General features: G+C 38.5%; 1 protein-coding gene across 9 annotated transcripts in view; it reads right to left on the bottom strand.

Moving 5' to 3' along the window:
* Nucleotides 1–3,376: 3,376 nt before the first annotated feature.
* Nucleotides 3,377–22,112, bottom strand: part of shdb (Src homology 2 domain containing transforming protein D, b) — a 33,012-nt gene continuing 14,276 nt past the window's right edge. For 6 of the 9 annotated variants that reach the window (XM_052590634.1, XM_052590632.1, XM_052590635.1 and 3 more), the window contains 4 exons: nucleotides 12,811–12,888; nucleotides 10,070–10,229; nucleotides 9,264–9,383; nucleotides 3,377–4,323 (listed from right to left, as the gene is read on the bottom strand). In XM_052590634.1, coding sequence (XP_052446594.1) covers nucleotides 4,137–4,323; nucleotides 9,264–9,383; nucleotides 10,070–10,229; nucleotides 12,811–12,888 — 545 coding nt within the window. In that variant the 3' untranslated portion in view covers nucleotides 3,377–4,136. The remainder of the gene's footprint in view (nucleotides 4,324–9,263; nucleotides 9,384–10,069; nucleotides 10,230–12,810; nucleotides 12,889–22,112) is intronic. The other 3 variants (XM_052590639.1, XM_052590640.1, XM_052590641.1) reach the window with 1 other exon arrangement.

The raw sequence follows: 22,112 nt of genomic DNA, 5'->3' as shown, positions 1-22,112 counted from the left end.
ATGGGGTCCGAAACAATCTCTTTCTTTATATGGACAAAACACATTTCTCAGAATATCTTGTTACAAAAGAAAGCCATACAAGTTTGAAACAACACAAGACTGTGTAAATTAAGTTGCCCAAAATTATTGGTGCCATTTGCTAGCAGGATCCAGCAACCTTGCCTCAAACCAAATACTGATCCAAACTTAGCCAGCATAAGATGCTTCAGTGCCAGACTTTGACAAGCTGTAACGGCAAAAGCCAAGTCATCTTATTTGACATGGCAAGGGCCAATAAAAGGGTGCACAAATTATGTTATAGTTCTTAAAAAAAATTATGAAATCAACAAAATTCTGGAATACTAAAACACGGGGTGGTTCTTCACTGTAAGAAATACTGCAAAAAGTGAACTTTTAGCTTGCCTTAGGGCACTTCCCACAAAGATACACTTTTGGAACTCATCTACCCTTAAAGTGTGCATATTATAATATTCATGAGACTTAGGTCTCTGCAGAGCAAAAGTGGGCGTTTATGACTTTGTGGGTGTTTTCAAATTGCTGTGTGTTTCTAAATCATGCAATCAAAATGATCCCCCTTACCTAACCCCACCCCTAAACCTACCGTCACTATGACGTCAGCCAATCAGGTATCATGGTCTAGAAACACCCGGATCTGGTAACTCCTATTACATTCCTGCAGTGACCTATACTTGATATTCAGAGGAAAGTAAACCAAAGATGTGCCCTCAAGGGTTATAAGCTTAAGCAGGGGTGTCCACTGCTACTCCTCCAGGGGCCACATTCATGCACCTTCTTGCTCTAATCCTAATTAAACCACCTGAAGCGAATCAAGGACTTCAGGATCACTAGAAAGTCCCAGGCACGTATGGTGGAGCCAAGTTTTGCAAGGTGGTGTCCCTCCAGGAGCAAAGTAGGACACCCTAGAGCTAAAGGCACAGGACTTGCACATTTGTGGACGGAGTTAAGTAAATGTAATTTGCCACAGTGAGATCCTAAGGCGTACAGCTTGTATGACCTGATTAAATGTCTAGAGTTCACAAGAGTCATTCCCGGTTCGAATTTTGGGGTAAGTTTAGGCTAGGCATGGGGTTTAGCCTGTGATTATTTGATAAGAATCTTTTCTCAAGACCAAGGGTATTGAACCAGGAACATTCCTGCTTGGTTTAATCACATCACATGAACACCTGAATTACTATCCTAAGACCTGGAATTCTGGGGATGATCTGTCCTTAACCTTTGAAATAGAACTGAGGATACATTCAATCCTCCCCAAGATCCCAGTCTTTTTTAATCCTTAACAATAGCCCTCAGCTGCAGCCGTATGCCAGCGGCATCTGACTGGGCTTTAGGAGATAAGCTCTCCAGGATGAGGTCTTTATCTAGGCCAGCTGCCCACAAGGGTGGGAGGAGAGTTCAAAGGTCAGATGTCAGTAAATTAACAGATGGTATAAGTTGCCAGTCCTCACCGCAATGAAATCCAGATGACATATCGCTCGAGTGCCGGTAACACGATAATGACAGCAGCTTTCTGTCAATTTTTTCCACCCTTCAGTGCACATCTGGGCCCCCTTTTCACTGCTCGGCTTTTGTCTTGAGCTTGCGGCTGAGAAAAGCCTCTCTTTGTAAAGCCTAATTATTCCATGACTAGTAAGAGCCTAATTACTAGAGGAATTAGCGCAGCGCTCATTGCGAGGAAGACGTCGTAGGGCTTTTGAGGTATTGACACGGTAGATGAGCTGCCCCTTTCAGCTGTTTAAATTTTGACCGATCTCTGGTTGCAGTCTAGCAGACACACCTGTCGAAATGGCTTTCCCTCCCAGAGTGAGTGTGCGCCTGTTGTGCAATGTATGAGTGAGATTAATGTGTCTGTCTCCGACGATGTGATACGAGGCGCTCGAGACGCACATGTGGACATGCCTGGATGTGTGTCAGAGCAGCTGGGAACAATCGGTACAAATAGCCAACACAGAAGCCTCTAGCATTGGATGCCATCCGCTTTAGGATCAAGAGTTTTTGGGCTTGATTGAGATTGGTGTGGTTTGAGTGTGAAATTATTCCTGGCTCCGCTCTGATCGCAGGTGTCTTTTGCAGTGAGCGCATCTGATAGATTATTACGTGCTGCCAAATATGCACAGATGCACAAAACTGAGGCATAACCTAAATTGTGATAGACATCTCGAAGCACAGTGAAATGTTATTACATTAAAAAAAGCGTCCAAAATTTGCTTGCAAACAACCCTTAATTTCCCCCCTTTTATCTCACCATCTTCCGTTCCGAAGTTGGAGGAACGAGGACTGATCTGAACCATCTTCTCCGCCCGTCACACCAGTAATCATTCTCTGCCGTTTCATTTGGCAGTGTAATGAAAGCAATCCCAGGACGCTTCGCTTCGGCAGAATGGAGATAATGAGGAAGTACACACACATGAACACACAAACATCACTGCTTGATTTAGGAAAACGGTCTTTGGTGGGCCACAATGGGGAAAAACAAAATGTTCACAATAGTGCTTAACATTCAGTCTTCTTAATCTTTATGTGCATGGCACATGCTCCCAGGATAAAAAAAGAAAGTGTGTAGGACCATTAACGGATCTTTCTGTCAATCTCAACACCATCTTTTTTGTCTCTTGATAATAAACAATGTGAAGCCATTAAAGTAATGTGCATGGCAAGCTACAGCAATTAAATTGACTACTAGTGCTTCCTACGATATCAGTGTCATATCTCATACACTCTCCAGCTTCCACATTCCGCACAAACACTACAACAGCACACATTTTTCGGGGTTAATGTTAGCGCGACTGACCATGTAACGCTGCGGCTACTTACATGTTTTTGATAAGTTTTGTGTTTGGTCGATAAAAAAAAATTGAACGTTTACATGTCCTGACTGATGTACTGTAATTACCGCAGAGACAGCTGTTAATGATCTTTCCGTCAAGGACTACGTCACTTTCTGTAATTTTTTTTTTATGCAACTAAGCAACTGATGGAAACTTGATCAAATAAGCCTCTTTTCATAGACTAATGGCTAGTTGACTATTAGGGGGCAGCCCTACCTACAAATCCCTTATAACTCCCTAGAAATCTCCCAATCATACAGAACTCTAGTGGCCACCCAAAACACCCTAGAAATCACCCAAACACATTAGCAATGACCTATAACACCCTAGGAACCAGCCAACCATGCAGAACACTTTAGCAACGGCCTGGAACATCTTATCATCCACTCAGAACCTACTAGCAACCAATTGGAACACCCTGACCACAAGATAGTTTTTCGATAAAAATGAATAAATTAAAAATGGTTTATATCTCAAATTATCAACTGCCATGAAATGCAGTTTAAAGCAACAGTTGTTTACAACTAGCACTCTCTTTAGAAAGTTTATTTTATAACACATGTAAATCGGTTTAAAACAGCAGCTACAGAAACACATTTTTAGCATTTTTCTGTATCGTGACCTAATATGCCAGTTACAGGAACATCTCTGCAAATGATCTTGATTCAAACATCACATCATTGATTTTTTTTTTTTTTTTTATCAGCTACTGTCCTCAACAGAAGTTGACAACATGCACTGATCTACGACCAGCCAAAGTGGGAAAGTCTAACAAAGACTGTAAGAATTAAACATTTGTGTGTGGTCTTCTTTACTACAACCAAAAGACTTCTTAAACTTTAAAGAGCAGATAGTCATAAACAGCCATGTTGAAGTGTCTTTTACAGCAGCTATAAAAATACAGAGGCCCGTGTGCTCATCCTAAGAGGCTGCTAATCGATCAATAAACATTAGCGGCGGCTAATCCACCGTCCCAGCGGAGAATAACACCGACTGAAGACAAGCAACAGGTCTGGCTGCCAGCAGTCTGGTACGGTTCACAGGAGGGGCATTCGGTGAGATGGAAAAGTGTTATTTACAAGAACGTGAAATAGCATGTGTGTAGATCTAACTGTAATTTGATCAGACATGTTCATTTTAGAAGTTGATGTCCTCCACCAGATGCTGTTGCACAATTAAAAACACAAGGGACCAAAAAGTTTGTGTAAGCTGTTGCTGATTTTGTTGAAGAACTCTTCATTTCCTGTAGGTTTCCACCGATAGCATTGAGGACTGCAGTGCTCGGACCAATCAGAGAGTCTGAACCAGCACAGGGAAGAGCAAGGACAAGTGTTCGGCTCCTTTGATGGGGAGTTTGTGTGTGGTGTAATAGTGGATCACTTCAGGGATGGTGTCGAATGGAGGGCTGTTCTGGCCCAGGATATAGCGGCCGTCTTTGGACTGGCTGAACTTCATGTGCATGAATCCCTGGCAGCTCCTGAAAAAGAACATGCAACACTGCCATTGATCTTCAGGCATGCTGGGCAACAACAGAAGCTGGAAAATGCTTTCCAAAAAGCAAAACAAATTTTAATCTCTTCTGGAAAGCTCACAAATTAATTATGCCTGAAAATCAAATAAATGCTTTCCCCAAAATACAACAGAAAGATTACTGTGGTCACACTTTATAAAATCTAAAAAACTCAGAAATTTGCTGCTTATTAATAGTAGGGTAGTTAATTAGTTAGTGAAGTTAGAGATGTAGAATATGCTCATGCAGAATATGTGTTTTATAAGCACTAGTAAACAGTCAATATGTTAATAATAGGCATGCTAATAAGCAGCCAGTTAATAATGAGAATTGGTCCCTATACTAAAGTGTTATCCTAACTGTACTCTGTAAACCTGAAAAAAAGCTTAAAAGAAAAAAAAAAAAAACATAATAATAATAATGCTCTATGAAGTAAATGGTAAACCTGGAAAAAAGATTTCCCACATTAAAATAAAAAATACTCTGTTCTATTTAAAAAAAGCAATGTATTATCTTACCAAATAAATCATGGTAATACAAGTTTTTTTATGCTACAATACCATGCCAGTACTGTGGTATATTACAAAAACAAAAAAAAAACAAGCACAAAACAAAATTAACCAAAAATTATTTTAACCTGCTTTATAAAATGCACAAATTAAATATGGCTGAAAATCAAACAAATGTTTACCCAAAATGAAGTAAATAATAATAATAATAACTATAAAAGTACTTATACTGCTCTGTTCTATGAAATTAGACTAGATAAGCAAATAAATGCTTTCCACAAAATATAACGACATGAAAATGTAAATTCTTTGTTCAATTAAACAATTAACGCAAAAAAAAAAAAAAAAAGTTTTTACCCCAAATAAATTAATACTTTGATATTTAATTTTTTTTTCCATGCTAAAAACTATGGAGTGAGTTTTGGTTCTTTATTACATGCGAGAAAATAAAAGATCTGAGAGAAAAAAAAAGTTTGAGAGAAAAAGTTATCACACTGATAGCAAAAAAACATTTCATGAGAGAAAAAAGAATATTTGAGAGAAAAAGTTTTCATGCCAATAGCAAAAAATAATTATATTTGAGACTAAAAAAAGGTTTGAGAGAAAGTATTTTTTCATAAAACATAAAAAAATATACATTTGAATTTTTTTTAATTATTTCTGAGAAAAAAAATCTCTCTCAAAATACTTTGAAAAAAACTCTCAAATATATATTTTTTGCTATCAGAGTGAAAATATTTTCTCTAAAAAAAAAAAGTGTTTCTCTCGAAACGCTTTTCTTTGCTCTTGATGCAATTTCTTGCTCTCGTGTCAGGATTTTGCTTTCACTGTGAGAATTGTGTCATGGGCGGGGCCACGTTCCTATTGGCCAGTCGGGTGAGCATCGTCTTGTCTTTGGAGTCGAACTGAATCATTACACCATTGTTCGGTTCACCTGCATAGATGCAACTTCTGCCTTATGGCTAGTTAAGTTGAGCACGGACACTCCAATGTTTGGGCAAGATGATGACACACAGCTGGCTGAGCAAGTTCAGTATCACTGAAGATTAAACATTAAAAAATAGCACTCATATCCATGAATGAATGTGTATTATATTATTTGCTTGCTAATCGCTAGTAAAGCTAACCAGCCATCATGCTAGGTAAACTTGCAAACTCACCTGGTTTATACTATGTTTAAATCAAATGCCAAATTAATGTTTTGATTTAGATAGTTTCACGCCTTATTTAGTGAGTAGTGAGCAGTGATTGATATACCGTTTGAAAGTGTCCCACCTAGTTTTGTTTAAAATAGTCTTTGTATGGTTGTTGCACATGTTTAGCTACACTGCATGTATAGCTCACAAACTCAGCTACACGGGGCTTATTCTAAATATTTTTTACCATCTAGCTGAGGTCTAGAGCAGACAAGGTAAATTGCAGGTCTAGGACTAACTCTTACATTAGCAACCCACAAATATGTTTGTGCCTGTACTTTCATGGTAATTATTTTTTTATTTTAAATCTTTCAAACGGTATATCAATCACTGTCTAACGTTAGCTAGTTGTAGGGTTGCCACCTTCCATGCATACTAGCGTTAGTTGAAAGTTGTGCGGGAGGTTGTATGAACAAGCAGTTACTCTTCAGGTGCTTTGAGGCTAGCAAGTGCAAAGGTAGAAACTAGCTCACTACTCACTAAATAAGGCGTGAAACTATCTAAATCAAAACATTAATTTGGCATTTGATTTAAACATAGTATAAACCAGGTGAGTTTGCAAGTTTACCTAGCATGATGGCTGGTTAGCTTTACTAGCGATTAGCAAGCAAATAATATAATACACATTCATTCATGAATATGAGTGCTATTTCTTAATGTTTAATCTCCAGTGATACTGAACTTGCTCAGCCAGCTGTGTGTCATCATCTTACCCAAACATTGGAGTGTCCGTGCTCAACTTAACTAGCCATAAGGCAGAGGCGGCATCTAAGCAGGTGAACCGAACAATGGTGTAATGATTCAGTTCGACTCCCAAGACAAGACGATGCTCACCCGACTGGCCAATGGGAACGTGGCCCCGCCCATGACACAATTCTCACAGTGAAAGCAAAATCCTGACACGAGAGCAAGAAATTGCATCAAGAGCAAAGAAAAGCGTTTCGAGAGAAACACTTTTTTTTTTAGAGAAAATATTTTCACACTGATAGCAAAAAATATATATTTGAGAGTTTTTTTCAAAGTATTTTGAGAGAGATTTTTTTTTCTCAGAAATAATTTTAAAAATTTCAAATGTATATTTTTTTATGTTCTATGAGAAAATACTTTCTCTCAAAACATTTTTTTACCTCAAATATTATTATTTTTTGCTATTGGCATGAAAACTTTTTCTCTCAAATATTCTTTTTTCTCTCATGAAATGTTTTTTTGCTATCAGTGTGATAACTTTTTCTCTCAAACTTTTTTTTTTCTCTCAGATCTTTTATTTTCTCGCGTGTAATAAAGAACCAAAACTCACTCCATAAAAAACTAATCTGTGAAAATAGGGCACAATATACTGTATAATTTGAAGGAATTTTTCTGTAATTATTAATTATAGCTGTTTTACCAGTATTTTCGAATTTCACACTTCACTGCATTGTGTTAGAGTTAACTGAAATGTTTGTAAAATTAATGGATAATGTCATGTGTAACTAGCTGCCTATACTTTTACGGATTTATTTTTTACAGTGTACTTGTATATTACCATTGTATATAAATATGCGGTCACACTTTATTTTAGGGTCCAGTTCTCACTATTAACTAACCATTAACTATGACTTTTGCCTCGATTAACTCCTTATTTGCTGCTTATTAATGGTTTATAAGGTAGTTGTTACGTTTAGGGTATTTGGCAGGATTATGGATGTCATGCATTATATGTACTTTATAAGCACTAATAAACAGCCAATATGGTAATAATAGACATTCTAATAAGCAACTAGATATTATTGTGTATTGGACCCTATACTAAAGTGTTACCGAATATGCTAATCAAACAGTGCTTTTGAATCATAATACCGGCATGCTACTTTTTTATAATTCTGCAATAGAGATGCCAGCAAACTAACCGTAGATAAATTCTGATCATTCTATCATGACTCGACAGCTTTACTATAACCTGATCCCTAGGTGGGGTTGTGAATCTGGTATTTGGGTCAGCGGTGAACAAAAGATGAGTGATGGTGTAAAGAATATCATAACTTCAGCACAGTCTGGTGTGAATATTATTCTCGGCCTCCCCTTTAAGACGGCTCACCCCAAAAGGCTGGATTTCTATGTATAGAAACAGGAAGTCATTTGTTAGTTTGAAGCTGTCATAGTCTACTATACACCATTCAGCTTAAGTGTGAATGAAAACCCATGGAGGCTGAGAACATCTTTCTCGCCTCTTTCAAAATCAAGCAGTGCGTTAAAATTCAAGACTTAACGTGTTCAAGGAGCATGTCATGTCTCAAACAAGGTATTATCTGCCAGGTACGTGACGAACCGAGTCTGGGCTGTGAATCTCAATGGCAGCTCGTTCAAAGCTCTCCACGTCAAGGCTGCAGACGGCCCACGATATGACATCAAACGGCGCCGTTCATTCGTTCCCATGGTTCTCATACAAATGCGTTTTGAATAGAGCTTGTAAAAATCTGATTTCATGTGAACAAAGCCTCTTCTGGAGTGAGTGTTTTTGCCTGTGACTTATAAAGTGTGCTTGCAGTACTGGGTGTGTGTGATTACAGAGTGTTTTCAGGTGTGTGAAAGGCTTTCTGCAGGTCATTCATATTCATTAGCGCCGCCAGGAGAAGCTTTGTGAACTGAAGAGCTGTTCACCTGCCTGATTACAGCTCGGGGAGAATAAAAGCAGCAGAAGAAAGAGGAGGGGGATCAGGGGCTCTGGATCAAGGCGGTAATTAGAGCTGGGAGATTTGACCAGATCGTGCTGATAGCCTATCGAAAAGAACATCAGTGTGCAAATCAGACGGGGCACGTTTTGTCCAAGGAGGCAAGGGAGGAAATTCAATCAAAAACACAATTCTAAGAAAGTGTTCCATGTGATAACACAGTAAAACAACAGAAGAGCAAATCTGTTGAAATTTGAGATCAAACAGCGAAACCAAATTGATAATTTAAGTAATACTGACTATAAAATGACAGCAGGTAAGTCTCCAACATGCTGTGGAGGCTAAAACAGGCAATTCTTCGCTGTAGATAAGAATGAAGAACAAAGCCAACTAAGATACAGACAACTAGACACAAATGAAGCAAAACACAAGGCAATTAGCTGAAATGGGGTAATGGGGATGAGATTCGTTCACTTCATTTAATGGTAATTGTAGGAATGGAGTAATAAAAGGTTGCTTTGGCTGATGGAGGAAGAGGGGCAGTGCTGTACCTCAGAGAGAGAGAGTAGTCCAAGCGACTGGTCTCGCTGTTTCGTACCAAATAACTGCACTCCTTACAGAGGGTCAGCAGAGACTCGGCCTCGGAGCGCGAGAGAGCGCCGTGATACCATCTGCAAATCATAACAGAAGTCATTAACATATAATAGTCTTAAAGGTACAGTAACAAAAATAGCTCATTAAATTCTAACGGTCAAAGAGGAGAGAAAACGTTCCTAAATCAACTCTTCAAGCACACTTCAAATGAGTGGAATATGTAAATATTTAGCTAGTGAGCGTTGTGTGTTCGTGACTGTCGTGGCATGTTTTCCTGTGAGACCCCAGCTGACTAATTTGCAGCAATATTTCAGATGTACTTGACTGCACTTTCTAATGGCCCAAGCCTGCACACCGCCCAAATAAATCATATTCTCATAGCCATAAAATAATAACACACTGGGTTGATGTTCCCACAGGCGCGAGACGTCACACAGAGTCCATCGTGTGCCTTGAAAATGTCAAAAATGCTAATTCTGACACTATTACTCACCCTCATGTCGTTCCAAACCTTTATGAGTTATTTTTCTCTCTGTGGAAACCAACAAAAAAAAAAGCCCATTGACTTTCATTGTACCATTGCAGCATTCTTCAAAATATCTTCCACAGAGGAAAGTATGTACATTTAGGTTTGGAACGACATGAGGGTGAGTAACTGATGACAGAATTTCAATGTAAGGTGTATTATGTGATAGCATTCTAATTGCGGCCTTTTTAGCTTAGCTCTCTCTGTTCCTCTCTTAGTTTTTTGTGTTGGACGTACACTTGTTTCTCCAGGGGCAGGGTGGGATCCACTCTCTCGCCGATCATTGAATGAGGTTCGCTGGGCTTGCGTAGCTTCATGCTGCCTGTGGTTGGCCTGGGACACCTCAGGCGCTCTGTGGGAGAACAGGAACGGTCCCACTCAGCACCCTCAAACTGCACTGCATGGGCACGGTGAGAGAAAATGACTTGATGTCATCAACATCAGTAGAAAAGTGATTGAAAAAGTTTTATAAACATTGTATATTAACCAGGAATGACATGACAAAATAAAACTTGTTCATGATAATCACAGATTTAGGGTTCCCATGATGAATGGTTGTGGCACAATTTGAATGCAGTTGGCAAATTGGTTTCGGTCTTGTTGCTCCAAGTTGCGCCACCTATCATTTCATACATCCAATATTAAATATCGGATACAGTGCAACACAATTTCAAGTTTTGTTGCAAAGGGTCTGAATACTTATGTACGTGTGATATTTCAGTGTTTTTTTTTATTTTATTAATTTACAGACATTTCTCAAGTTCAGTTTTCTATTTGTCATTATGAGCTATGGAGTGTAGATAAATGAGAAAAAAAAAAGAATTGAAACCGTTTTAGTATCAGACTGCAACATGACACAATTGAAAAATGTGAATGTGTGCAACATCATGCCTGGTTAGGACAGTTAACAATACATGTTTTGCAGACAAGGAGAAATCCAAACCAAAACATCAAAGAGTAACGCAGGGAGGTTTGTAGGAAATTAAGGTGGCACGTTTATAATGCAAACCAGGTTTCAAAGCCAGAAAACAATGTGAAAAGAGACCTGTGGATGCAGAGGAGGGGTAGAATCAAACTCAAGTATCAAACAGAGTGTGAAAACTAGGTATACACGAGTTTTCGGCACATTATCGGTTATAAACCGATAATTTTGCAAACTTGCTTGTGTTTTTACATTTAGAAGGGATGCACCATATTATCATGCGATTAGATTACATACAGCAGTTTGGTCATTCTTGAAGCAAACTTTTGTCTGAAGGTGATTAGATTCTCTTTTTTTTTTTTTTGATCGATCAAAATTACGTGTCCATTGTACGATTGTGTTAACTGTTAATAACGCGAACAGCAGAAACAACCCCCTGCCCCCCCCGGTTCCTAATGCCAGTTCATTAAGGCCTTTTATTTATTTATTTAAAATGAATGATTTTAGTTTTTAGTCTTTTAGAAATACAAAATCTGACATTTATTAATGATCGATCACAAAATGGAAATAATTATCACCTTATCTAGAATTAGCTTTTGTTTGTATATTATTTGTTTTTTTTTTGTGACTTTGTGACTTTTGCTGCTTTGTCATTTATATTAGCCTTTGTATGTTTACAATGTTTAAATTCTGCTTTATTTTTAGTAATATTGTAACAACTTTAAGTTAACCTGTTCTAATTTTTGTTTAAAGGTGCCATAGAATGCTTTGATACAATATTTTAAATTTGAGTGTGTATGTTAAGTTGTATCTCGAAATACCTCACAGATAGTTTTCTATAGCTTTTTGAAATTGCCATTTTTAGGGTATGAGCCAAGACGCGCAGTTTTTTGTTTGTCCCCTTTAAATGAATATGAACTGGTGCCCCCATATCCCTTTTCAGAAAAGTGCGAAGCTTCAAGAGTTCATGTTCATGGGCATACCGGTGATAAGGTTTAACTGGTGGTGACAGTGTTACTGACCTCACATTGCTTCCAAGTTCAATGTTTTACAAATGCAACTACCACATTCCTATTGATGTCATTCTGGTAGCATGTGAAGGCAGCATTAGTGAAAACAGGCAGAGACAATGCAGCTTTAGCAACATTAGCCTTACAGAGAGGCAAGAAGCTTTTTTGAAAAAACAAAATATGACGCAGGATTTTTACTTTGTCTGAAGTCTGGACGTTTGTGCACGCAGCGTTGGTATTGATCCCTCCTTCAGAAGCAGTCTTTGCACAACACCAGCTCTGAACTGGTGTAAAATGTTAGCACAAACGTATAGGACTTTTCTTTTTTTTCCCGGGACATTCCCTTCGAAAGTGAAATGTAACTACCGTGTCCTCAGCAGTCTATGAAGAGTCCTATGTTTGTTGGTGCATCCCAACACCCAACATTTTAAATCGCTCTTTGGCGCTCACAGCAGCTACAGCAAGAAAACAGTAATGGTGGACCGCTGCTTCTCACTTAGGGCTGTGTATATGCTAATAGGGCAGAGAGTGTCACAAATTCTCAGAGTATAATATCATAATAGTGAGAAATCTGGAACTACTCGTGTGGAGAGACTGATTATGATTTATTAGCCTTAGAAAACAACGAGTAGGTGGTTTTTTCCTATTATAGGCTTGTTGTATACAGCTGTGTTCAAACACCTCAAAAGTTATTTTTGCATTCTGTGGCACCTTTAAATTTAAAATTTTCATCTAATGTTCATATCAGTTTAATTCAGCTTTTTGTCAATTAACACAAATGATTCTGAATAGTTTTAGCTAATGATAACAACACTGATGTTGGCTAGAATTATAATATGGTGTCATCCCAAGTGAAAACACAACTGGAAGTCAGAACTGACCCCATGCAGTCATCACATGCTACTGTGATGAGAGCAGCATGAGTGGGAGAGATTTACATCAAATGGGAAGCAAACGGGAGGTTTCCAGCAAAACGGTGACTCAGCGAGCTTGACAGATACAGGACACTGGAGGGGCAGCAGTGGGGAGGAGGGGTCAAAGTTCACCTTGCTCGCCACAGATGGGCTCCTCCTCCAGCTGTCCGACCGGAGGAGGCCACGGCAGCTCGGTCAGATCTCTCATATCTATGTCGGCGAAGAGCGAGCGAGTGATGCAGACAGTGAAAGACAGAGAGAGAACGGTGAGAAACAGAGATAACTGAAAAAACAGAGACAATCCACCGATGTCAGTCTTCACACATTGCTTATCAGGCAGGAAATGCAATGTGAGCGCTGACTCAACATCTAATTAACATCCCAATCCCATAAATCTCATTACCAACACATACATACACACTCAAACAGGAGCCACTGCGATGTTTCAAAGCTAGAGATGCACCGTTTTCTGATTTTGAATTCAGAATAATGTAAAGAATTCCATGAAGAACTCAACTGATGCATGCTCCACTAAACAACAAAAGTTTAAAATTGATCTTACTCTGATTATTAAAACATTTTTAATTAACTACCTATTCAGCTAATTTGAATGGGTACATATTAAAAAGTAAAATTATCGGTCCAACAATTTCACATTTGTGCGTCACAATCACTTCAATCCCACCTCACACACTCACATGGGGTGCCTTGTATCACGAACAAGTGCATCACACTCTCAAACAGGATTACAAGATGAAGAATAGGCCAAAGGGAGATGTGTGACATCTTTATAAACAGACCACCATCCGACACCTCCACCCCCTCCATCGCGCCCTCTCGAAAAGAACACGACGGGGTGATGTTTGGAAAAAGAAACAGGCGGGCCCATACATCCCCCGCTGACTGGTGAATTATTGAAGAGAATGTCACAGACTCTTTCGCCCCGCTCCCAGTGCATTATTGATGCCTGGCGCGGTACAATGGTCCCATCTGGAGAACTAGAATCAGAGAGTGGCCCTGCTAATCCTCCTTCAAACCCGGCTAACCCTGTAAATAATCTTCCTAATTCCACCAATAATGCAGATGATTTCACAAATAATCCAGTGCAATTCTTAATGAACCAACTGAAGTGACCAACTATGCAGATGAGCTATACTACACTATACTACTACCTCTGGACTCTCTCTCTCTCTCTCTCTCTCTCTCTCTCTCTCTCTCTCTCTATATATATATATGAATAATTATAATTAAGCATAAAATACAAAATAACATGAATGTAAAAATAAAAAATTGTTTTTGCAATGTAAATATTTTATTATGTGTTTAATAAATAGAATATATATATAGAGTATATAGTGGGTATGGAAAGTATTCAGACCCCCTTAAATGTTTCACTCTTTGTTATATTGCAGCCATTTGCTAAAATCATTTAAGTTCATTTTTTTCCTCAATGTACACACAGCACCCCATGTTGACAAAAAAACAGAATTGTTGACATTTTTGCACATTTATTAAAAAAGAAAAACTGAAATATCACATGGTCCTAAGCAGAGGTGTCAAGTAACGAAGTACAAATACTTCGTTACTGTACTTAAGTAGAAATTTTGGGTATCTATACTTTACTTGAGTGATTATTTTTCAGCCGACTTTTTACTTCTACTCCTTACATTTTCAGGCAAGTATCTGTACTTTCTAATCCTTACATTTTAAAAATAGCTTCGTTACTGCCATTTCATTTCGGCTTGTTTTCATTCCGGCTCGTCATCATTCAAAAAAAAAAAAAAAACCTATCCAGATAAATCGCGCCATCCGGATGGAGTGAATTTGATTGTGGTTGGATGATAAGTATAAACATATACCATTCCGACACCCTATTGGTCTGAACGCGATCCATCGCACCTGCACGTGACACAAATCACATCACAGTCCAGCAAGGACATAGACAGTTTTGGGTTCGTTTATCAAAATATATATTTCTTAAAAGTAGGGTTGGGTATGGAACCGGTATCCGATCGCCTCAGAGTCAGTCCGCTTAAATTTCACATGAAAGCAGCGTCAGACCGGTCTCCTCCCGTCTTTCAGCGCGCTCTTCAATCCGCAGAGGCGCAGACCGCGAACGGAGCAGCGCATGCGCACTTAAACAAACAGAGGACACAAGGTATGTGTTTATCGATAGATTGTTAGAATATCCATATCTGTGCAGTTCTTTGTCATAAATACAGTTTACAAAAAGTCACGAGGTAGCAGTCGGTTTCTCATCTGTAAAGTTTTCGCTTGTCACAGCCGTTTCCTCCAGCGAAAATCTAGCCCTTAACACATATGAACGAACACATACTTTAATTACACTTAACTAAAATATACTTAATTTAATCATACGTACTTTATACATACACTACTGTGCAAAAGTCTTAGACACGTTAGTATTTTCACTTAAAAGAATGGTGTTCGGACAGTTATTTATATATTTTGCTGTAGTATGTCAGTATAAAATATCAGTTTACATTTCCAAACATTAATTTTCCCGTTGTCAGACTGCTTGTGCATTCAGAATCGCACTAGATTATTACTAAAATTAATGACCAACTGATATTTCCTACTGACACACTACAGCAAAAGATATAAATAACTGGCTTAAAACCCTTTTTGGGGAGAAAATACTAATTTTCCATAAGACTTTTGCACAGTACTGTATTTTAAAAACGACATTGTTGCTACTTTATAAAGAATGACCATACAGTAATTCACAGAACTGATTTAAGACAGTGACAGACAGCACTCATGTTAACTTTTATATCAGAGTGAGTGACAGAGATACAGTAGAAACATTATGTGTGCTTTTGTATTAAATAATGACCCAGATTGTGAAATACATTTATTAGCCTTAGATTAAGGGAAGCACAACTTGCACAACAAGCTATGGATTTATTTTAAATATTTGTAATGTTCTTTAAAGTTATCCATAGTTTTTTTGTGTTTCTTTTTTTTAAAGTGTCGGTTCAGGCACCGTTTAGGAGCCGGTACCATTTTAAAAGTATTGAAAAGGCACTGGACCCTATTTAAAAGTTATTATTTCTCACTGGCTCATTTACCAAATGAGTGCTTTTTCTTCGTCCTCCACAAATTAAGCTACTGTAGGTAGTTCGGTAGCGAGATGTTTTAATAAATTAGCGTTTTCGATTGACGATGCGATTGACAATGTTGTGATAAGTAGGCTATACCAACTTTGTAACTCGTTACCCCCCGAACACTGGACATAGCAGACGTATGTACCAAATACAAGAAGCTATCAATCAAGAAAGTATCAGGATTATGATTTCTTTTTCAGTTTTAGCTTTTGATTAATCACTTGGATTAATCATTCATTTTGACAGCACTATAATGTTTACTGTAAATAGACAACCATACAAGTGTAATTGTTACTAAGCCTGCACCAATGTTCTTGTCCATCGCCCTCGCAGATTCCTGCAGCTAAGCTTGGATGTACATAAACATTCCATTAAAAGTTATTGATGACAAGCCTCTGAAGTTTGACTTTTTGCACCATAACAATACTTATTGGCAACTAGTCATCATATCTCTAGTCCTTTAATGTATTTGCATTGTACTAAAGTGCGTTCATTTTAAATGGGCATATATGCGGCTGTGGAAGACCTGAAGGTCGAAACGTTGCTTAATTAAATTCCTCTGGAGCAGTAGTTTTTAGTGTTCAGACTTCACTTCTTTATTTGTCTATATCATTTAGTTGTCTTGCACCTGTGTCCTAATTGGATGTTTGGGATGTGCACACCATTTTTGTATTTATATATATGCGGCTGAAACAAGAAGCCTAGTGCATCCCAAATTTTTCAACATGAACATTATAGTCATTATGGCCTATGGCCTTTAGAAAAATGTTTTTTGAGGAGGTGGGGTAGTACACAATAGGCCCCTGTGGTGCGGCCTAAGCTTTTGTTCTTAATGGCATTTTTTTCCCCTTACATTACTTTTACTTTTATACTTTAAGTAGTTTTTTAAACCAGTACTTTTACACTTTTACTTGAGTAAAAAGCTTGAGTTGATACTTCAACTTCTACAAAAGTCTTTTTAAACCCTAGTATCTATACTTCTACTTGAGTAATGAATGCCAGTACTTTTGACACCACTGGTCCTAAGTATTCAGGCCCTTTGCTCAGTGTTTAGTAGAAGAACCCTTTTGATCTAATACAGCCATGAGTCTTTTTGGGAAAGATGCAACAAGTTTTTCACACCTGGATTTGGGGATCCTCTCCAGGTCTGTCAGGTTGGATGGTAAACGTTGGTGGACAGCCATTTTCAGGTCTCTCCAGAGATGCTCAATTGGGTTTAAGTCAGGGCTCTGGCTGGGTCATTCAAGAACAGTCACTGAGTTGTTGTGAAGCCACTCCTTCATTATTTTAGCTGTGTGCTTAGGGTCACTGTCTTGTTGGAAGGTGATGCTGCCACCACCATGCTTCACTGTTGGGACTGTATTGGACAGGTGATGAGCAGTGCCTGGTTTTCTCCACACATACCGCTTAGAATTAAGGCCAAAAAGTTCTATCTTGGTCTCATCAGACCAGAGAATCCTTCAGGGTGTTTTTTAGCAAACTCCATGGGGGGCGTTCACGTGTCTTGAACTGAGGAAAGGCTTCTGTCGGGTCACTCTGTCATAAAGCATTGACTGGTGGAGGGCTGCAGTGGTGGTTTACTCTCTACAACTTTCTCCCACCTCCCGACTGCATCTCTGGAGCTGAGCCACAGTGATCTTTGGGTTCTTCTTTACCTCTCTCACCAAGACTCTTCTCCCCCGATAGCTCAGTTTGGCCGGACGGCCAGCTCTAGGAAGGGTTCTGGTCGTCCCACACGTCTTCCATTTAAGGATTATGGAGGCCATTGTACTCTTAGGAACCTTAAGTGCAGCAGAAATGTTTCTGTAACCTTGGGCAGATCTGTGCCTTGCCACAATTCTGTCTCTGAGCTCTTCAGGCAGTTCCTTTGACCTCATGATTCCCATTTACTCTGACATGCACTGTGAGCTGTAAGGTCTTATATAGACAGGTGTGTGGCTTTCCCAATCAAGTCCAATCAGTATACTCAAACACAGCTGGACTCAAATGAAGGTGTAGAACCATCTCAAGGTTGATCAGAAGAAATGGACAGCACCTGAGTTAAATATATGAGTGTCACAGCAATACTTAGGACCAAGTGATATTTAAGTTTTTCTTTTTAAATTAATCTGCAAAATGTCAACAATTCTGTGTTTTTCTGTCAATGTGGGGTGCTGTGTGTACATTAATGAGAAAAAAAAAGAACTTAAATGATTTTAGGAAATGGCTGCAATATAACGGAGTGAAAAATTTTAGGGGGTCTGAATACTTTGGAAAGTGTTTGGAAAAATTAATCATTGAGCGAATCTTTCGGGAGTCGTTGAACAAGTAAGGTAAAAATAAATGTATATAATAAGACAATTAAAGTGTTTTCTGACCTATATGTTGTGCCCAATATATTTATTGCCCAAGGTTCACACGTACTCCATCTGCAGTGCGTATACAGTAAGTTATGTGTACACGGTTCAGAAGCAGCAAGAGTGCAATATTGTAACGCGAAAGCACATTAAAATAATGCACGAGCGCGAATCTATCCGCTCGCACGCAGATTTCCTTTGCTCTGTAAACAAAACCAGACGCGCATGCTCAGATCATAGACTGTATAAGGCTCAGATACACGCTGCCTCACAACGTGCCTCCTCTCACTCAACCTGCGTCCTGTGCACTCACAACTCTCTCTGTGCTCATGCGCAAGATATTAAATATTTTCGCACCTTTCTATTTATAACCTTTTCTGTTTTCATCTTTTACCGCATGCAGTGTGAACGTTCTGTTGCATTAACATGGGTTTGAAAAAAAAAAAAAAAAACTGTTAGACATTGTGTGAACCTGGAGTTAGGCATATGCCCAGTCTGCTCTGTTCTCGCGCTCCACTTAATGCGGGAGGTCGGGGTTGCGTAAAATCGTGCTATCAAGCGATTTAGAAATCGCCCAGACTGAAATCGCGATTTTATTTCGATTACGATTAATTGCCTAATAGATCTACACACACAGAGATTTACATACCATGTTCCCGGCCCTTCACTGTATGACTGTAATGCTCTACATTAACTGTCCCATCACTCCTGTGGTTCCAGCAAGCCTGTCAGACCCAGTCAGGCTGACAAAGGGCAGCGCATCAGTGCCTGTTAGCAGACCTGCAAAAAACCCACACTGAAGAGCACCAGCCACTTGCCACAAAGGTCATCTCTGGGCTACAATACATCACGCTGGGACAGATGGCCACAGCATTCGCACATCATTACTACTAAAGCACAGGGCTGTAGAGAAATGCGTCTCTGGCTAGAAATGTGCAGAGACGGCAGAATACTCCAAGTGTGAGAGCCCATCTGGAATAATGAAAGCCTCATTTGAGGATGTAATAAAAAGAAACGATATAACATCAGTGCAAAACTGTGATTAAGTCTCAATTTACACAATAGATGTTATTACCAAAGGTGCAAACAAACTCTTAATGCGCTTTATGCTTTGGTAGCATTTTATGTGAGCTGTAAAACCTCATCTGGAGGCGTTTTTTTATCTTGGCGTCTGAATTCAATTAACATGTTGTGGCAGCTAACATGCACAGATTTTACTGCTAATGTGACGATTAAGACAGAATATTTTGCTGCCATTTTAAAAAATGCTATATATATATATATATATATATATATATATATATATATATATATATATATATATATATATATATATATATATATATATATATATATTTCTTTTTAATTGTTTTTTTTTTTTACAAAACAAGAAAGAATATTTAAAAACAGTTGTCTGCATATGCATAATTTAATCTATCATAATCCATCCATCATTTATCCATCCAACGTTTTTTTTTTTATATAAATATTGATAAATATATCAATATGCATTTTTGATAGATTTTTCAAATTTCTGTAATTTCCATTTTATTTTCTGTAATTATATAAATATTTACCTACACAATAAATACTTTTGTTCACACACACACACACATATAATTGAAATTTTAATACTTTATTTTTAAAAATAAAAAAAGAGCATTTAAACAATGACAGGTTTATCGCATTGATTAATTTGACCTCGTCACCAAGTCATTGTGAAGGACAAATATTTTGTACATCACCTAAATCAAGTAAAATTTGAGAAAACTGGGATAATTCTATTTATATTTACAGCACAGAGCCCGCATCAATGGTCACAATGACAAATAAAGATAATGTGCTATTTACCTCACTTATTGTTCTTGTAATTACCGGAAAACCGTACAAAGAAAATCTCATTTCTCCCCTTTCATTACATTCATCCTTTTACGCTCCACTGTCTGAGCTTTTTATCTTCTGTAAACCACTTACCGCCCCTTTTCCTCTCTCGCTTTCATTTTTCCTCCTAAGTGAGATGATATCTCCCCCCACCCATGTATCCCTCTCTCTCCTGCCTCAGTGTATTTACGCTAGAGCGAATTACCAGGACATGCCTTTTCATTACTGTCACAAAGCAAAAAAGAGAGCAAGAGAGGGAAATAAATGGATATAGGAGCCATTCTCACTTCCCCCGGGCTTGCTTACAGCCGCTTGACAGACCCGGGACATGCAAGCCACCACTTTCTCTCTCGATTTCACTCACACCAACCATGTTCCCTCAGCTGTCCTTGTAGCCAAACCAAAAGTGATCCAATGGCACTTCAGTTTGGGCCAAAACCTTCCAAGAAAAGTGTGCGAGAAGTTTTAAAGGGGACACATGCAAAATACATCAATTAAATGTCCATTTTGCACAATCCTTTATTCTGTGACTCATTTAAACCCCAAAACCATGTCAAGAACACACACAAGCATTGATGGACAAAATGATGGCCAGCTACACCAGCTTTCAACATCCTCTACTGGTGTGACTCAATGATCTACAGTCGCTGGCGTGTGGCTGAACGCATCTCTGCGGTTGATTAGCGTGGTAATGAGTGCAGAGAGGCTTGAGGGACGTGCCGAGCGGCCGTGTGGCTTAAGTGATTGTGGTAATTGAGTGGATAGTGACAGCTTTGCAATGGCCTAATTAAAACTCACTGGACTGAGGCCAAGATTTTACGGTCATAGTCACACTTTTAACAACCGAACCGAGACACAAATGGAGCTGAAATGCAAATAAAACCAAACCATCTGTTGTGAAGCCATGTCGGCGTACAAGCAAAGGAGTCTGGGATCTGTTTTATACAACATAACATGCATAACTAAGATTGTGCTAAAAAAAAAAAATCACTGCAAACAGCTGTGGAAACTTTATTTTTTACAACTTTTTGATTTTTAGTACGTGTTATTACACCTTTAAGACTAGGGATGGACGATATTATCGGTCCAATATCAGAAAATGGCCGATAATGGCTTTAATTGTAAATATCGGTCCAATATGAAAAATTATGCCGAAATGTCTTGCCGATAAGAGGAATACATTAACTCACTTGTACTCAGGGTGTGCTAGCGATTAGATCACGTCAGCATTGTGGCTCATTCTTAAAGCAGACTGCATTTAATCTGATAATACATGTACAGAATGATGCGTTCGGTTTATGATGGAGTTAACAGTAAATGCACTTGTAGTGGCAGCAGTGGCAAACTCCCCTGGGTCCTAATGACATTAAAAACAAGCAAGACTATAACCTAACCCATTAAAAAAAACTCACACCATGTCTACACCGGACACGAGTGGTGCGATCCAACAAAACACAACAGAACCCAGTGATGTTGACTACACTGGACACGGTGTGATGCGACACGACCCCCATCATCAGTGAACCGATGCCTCGTTCTATTTATGACGAAATGAACTGACACTACGTTCAGATGATTCTCAACTGTAGTGTGGTGACATCAAGTTTAGACGACCTAGTGGCATTTCAAGATGGAAATATAGACTAGAAAATATATTTACACTTGCTCTGTCCTATGTCCATGACACTCACTGTGGAATTGCACATTTTATTCTTAACAGCTCTTAACGCCGAGTGTGCACCTGGATGGTTAGATGCATGATGGGCTAGTGTATACATATGAAAAATAAATAATAATTAAGGTCATTCCAGCATTAAGGTAATACTGATTATTATTATTATTTAAATCATCTCGTCTCAGTTATAAATTTGACTGGTAAATGATAAAGAACGATATCCCCTTTTGTATTGCATTGCATATCAGGAATGACAGATTAATAAAAGACTAGTGCTAGTTCTCAAGACTAAATGCTATTTGTGACTAGATGTAACTTTTGATACTTTGCGGTAAAAGTGGCTCTGATTGACTCTGCTCTATCAATGTGGCTCCCATGAAAAAAAAAAAAAATAGTGAAGACCTCTGACAGTCTTAC

This window comes from Carassius gibelio, chromosome B22 (genome assembly GCF_023724105.1).
Source record: "Carassius gibelio isolate Cgi1373 ecotype wild population from Czech Republic chromosome B22, carGib1.2-hapl.c, whole genome shotgun sequence".
Classification (NCBI taxonomy): Eukaryota; Metazoa; Chordata; class Actinopteri; order Cypriniformes; family Cyprinidae; genus Carassius; species Carassius gibelio.
This window is presented reverse-complemented; position numbering and strand designations above follow the sequence as displayed.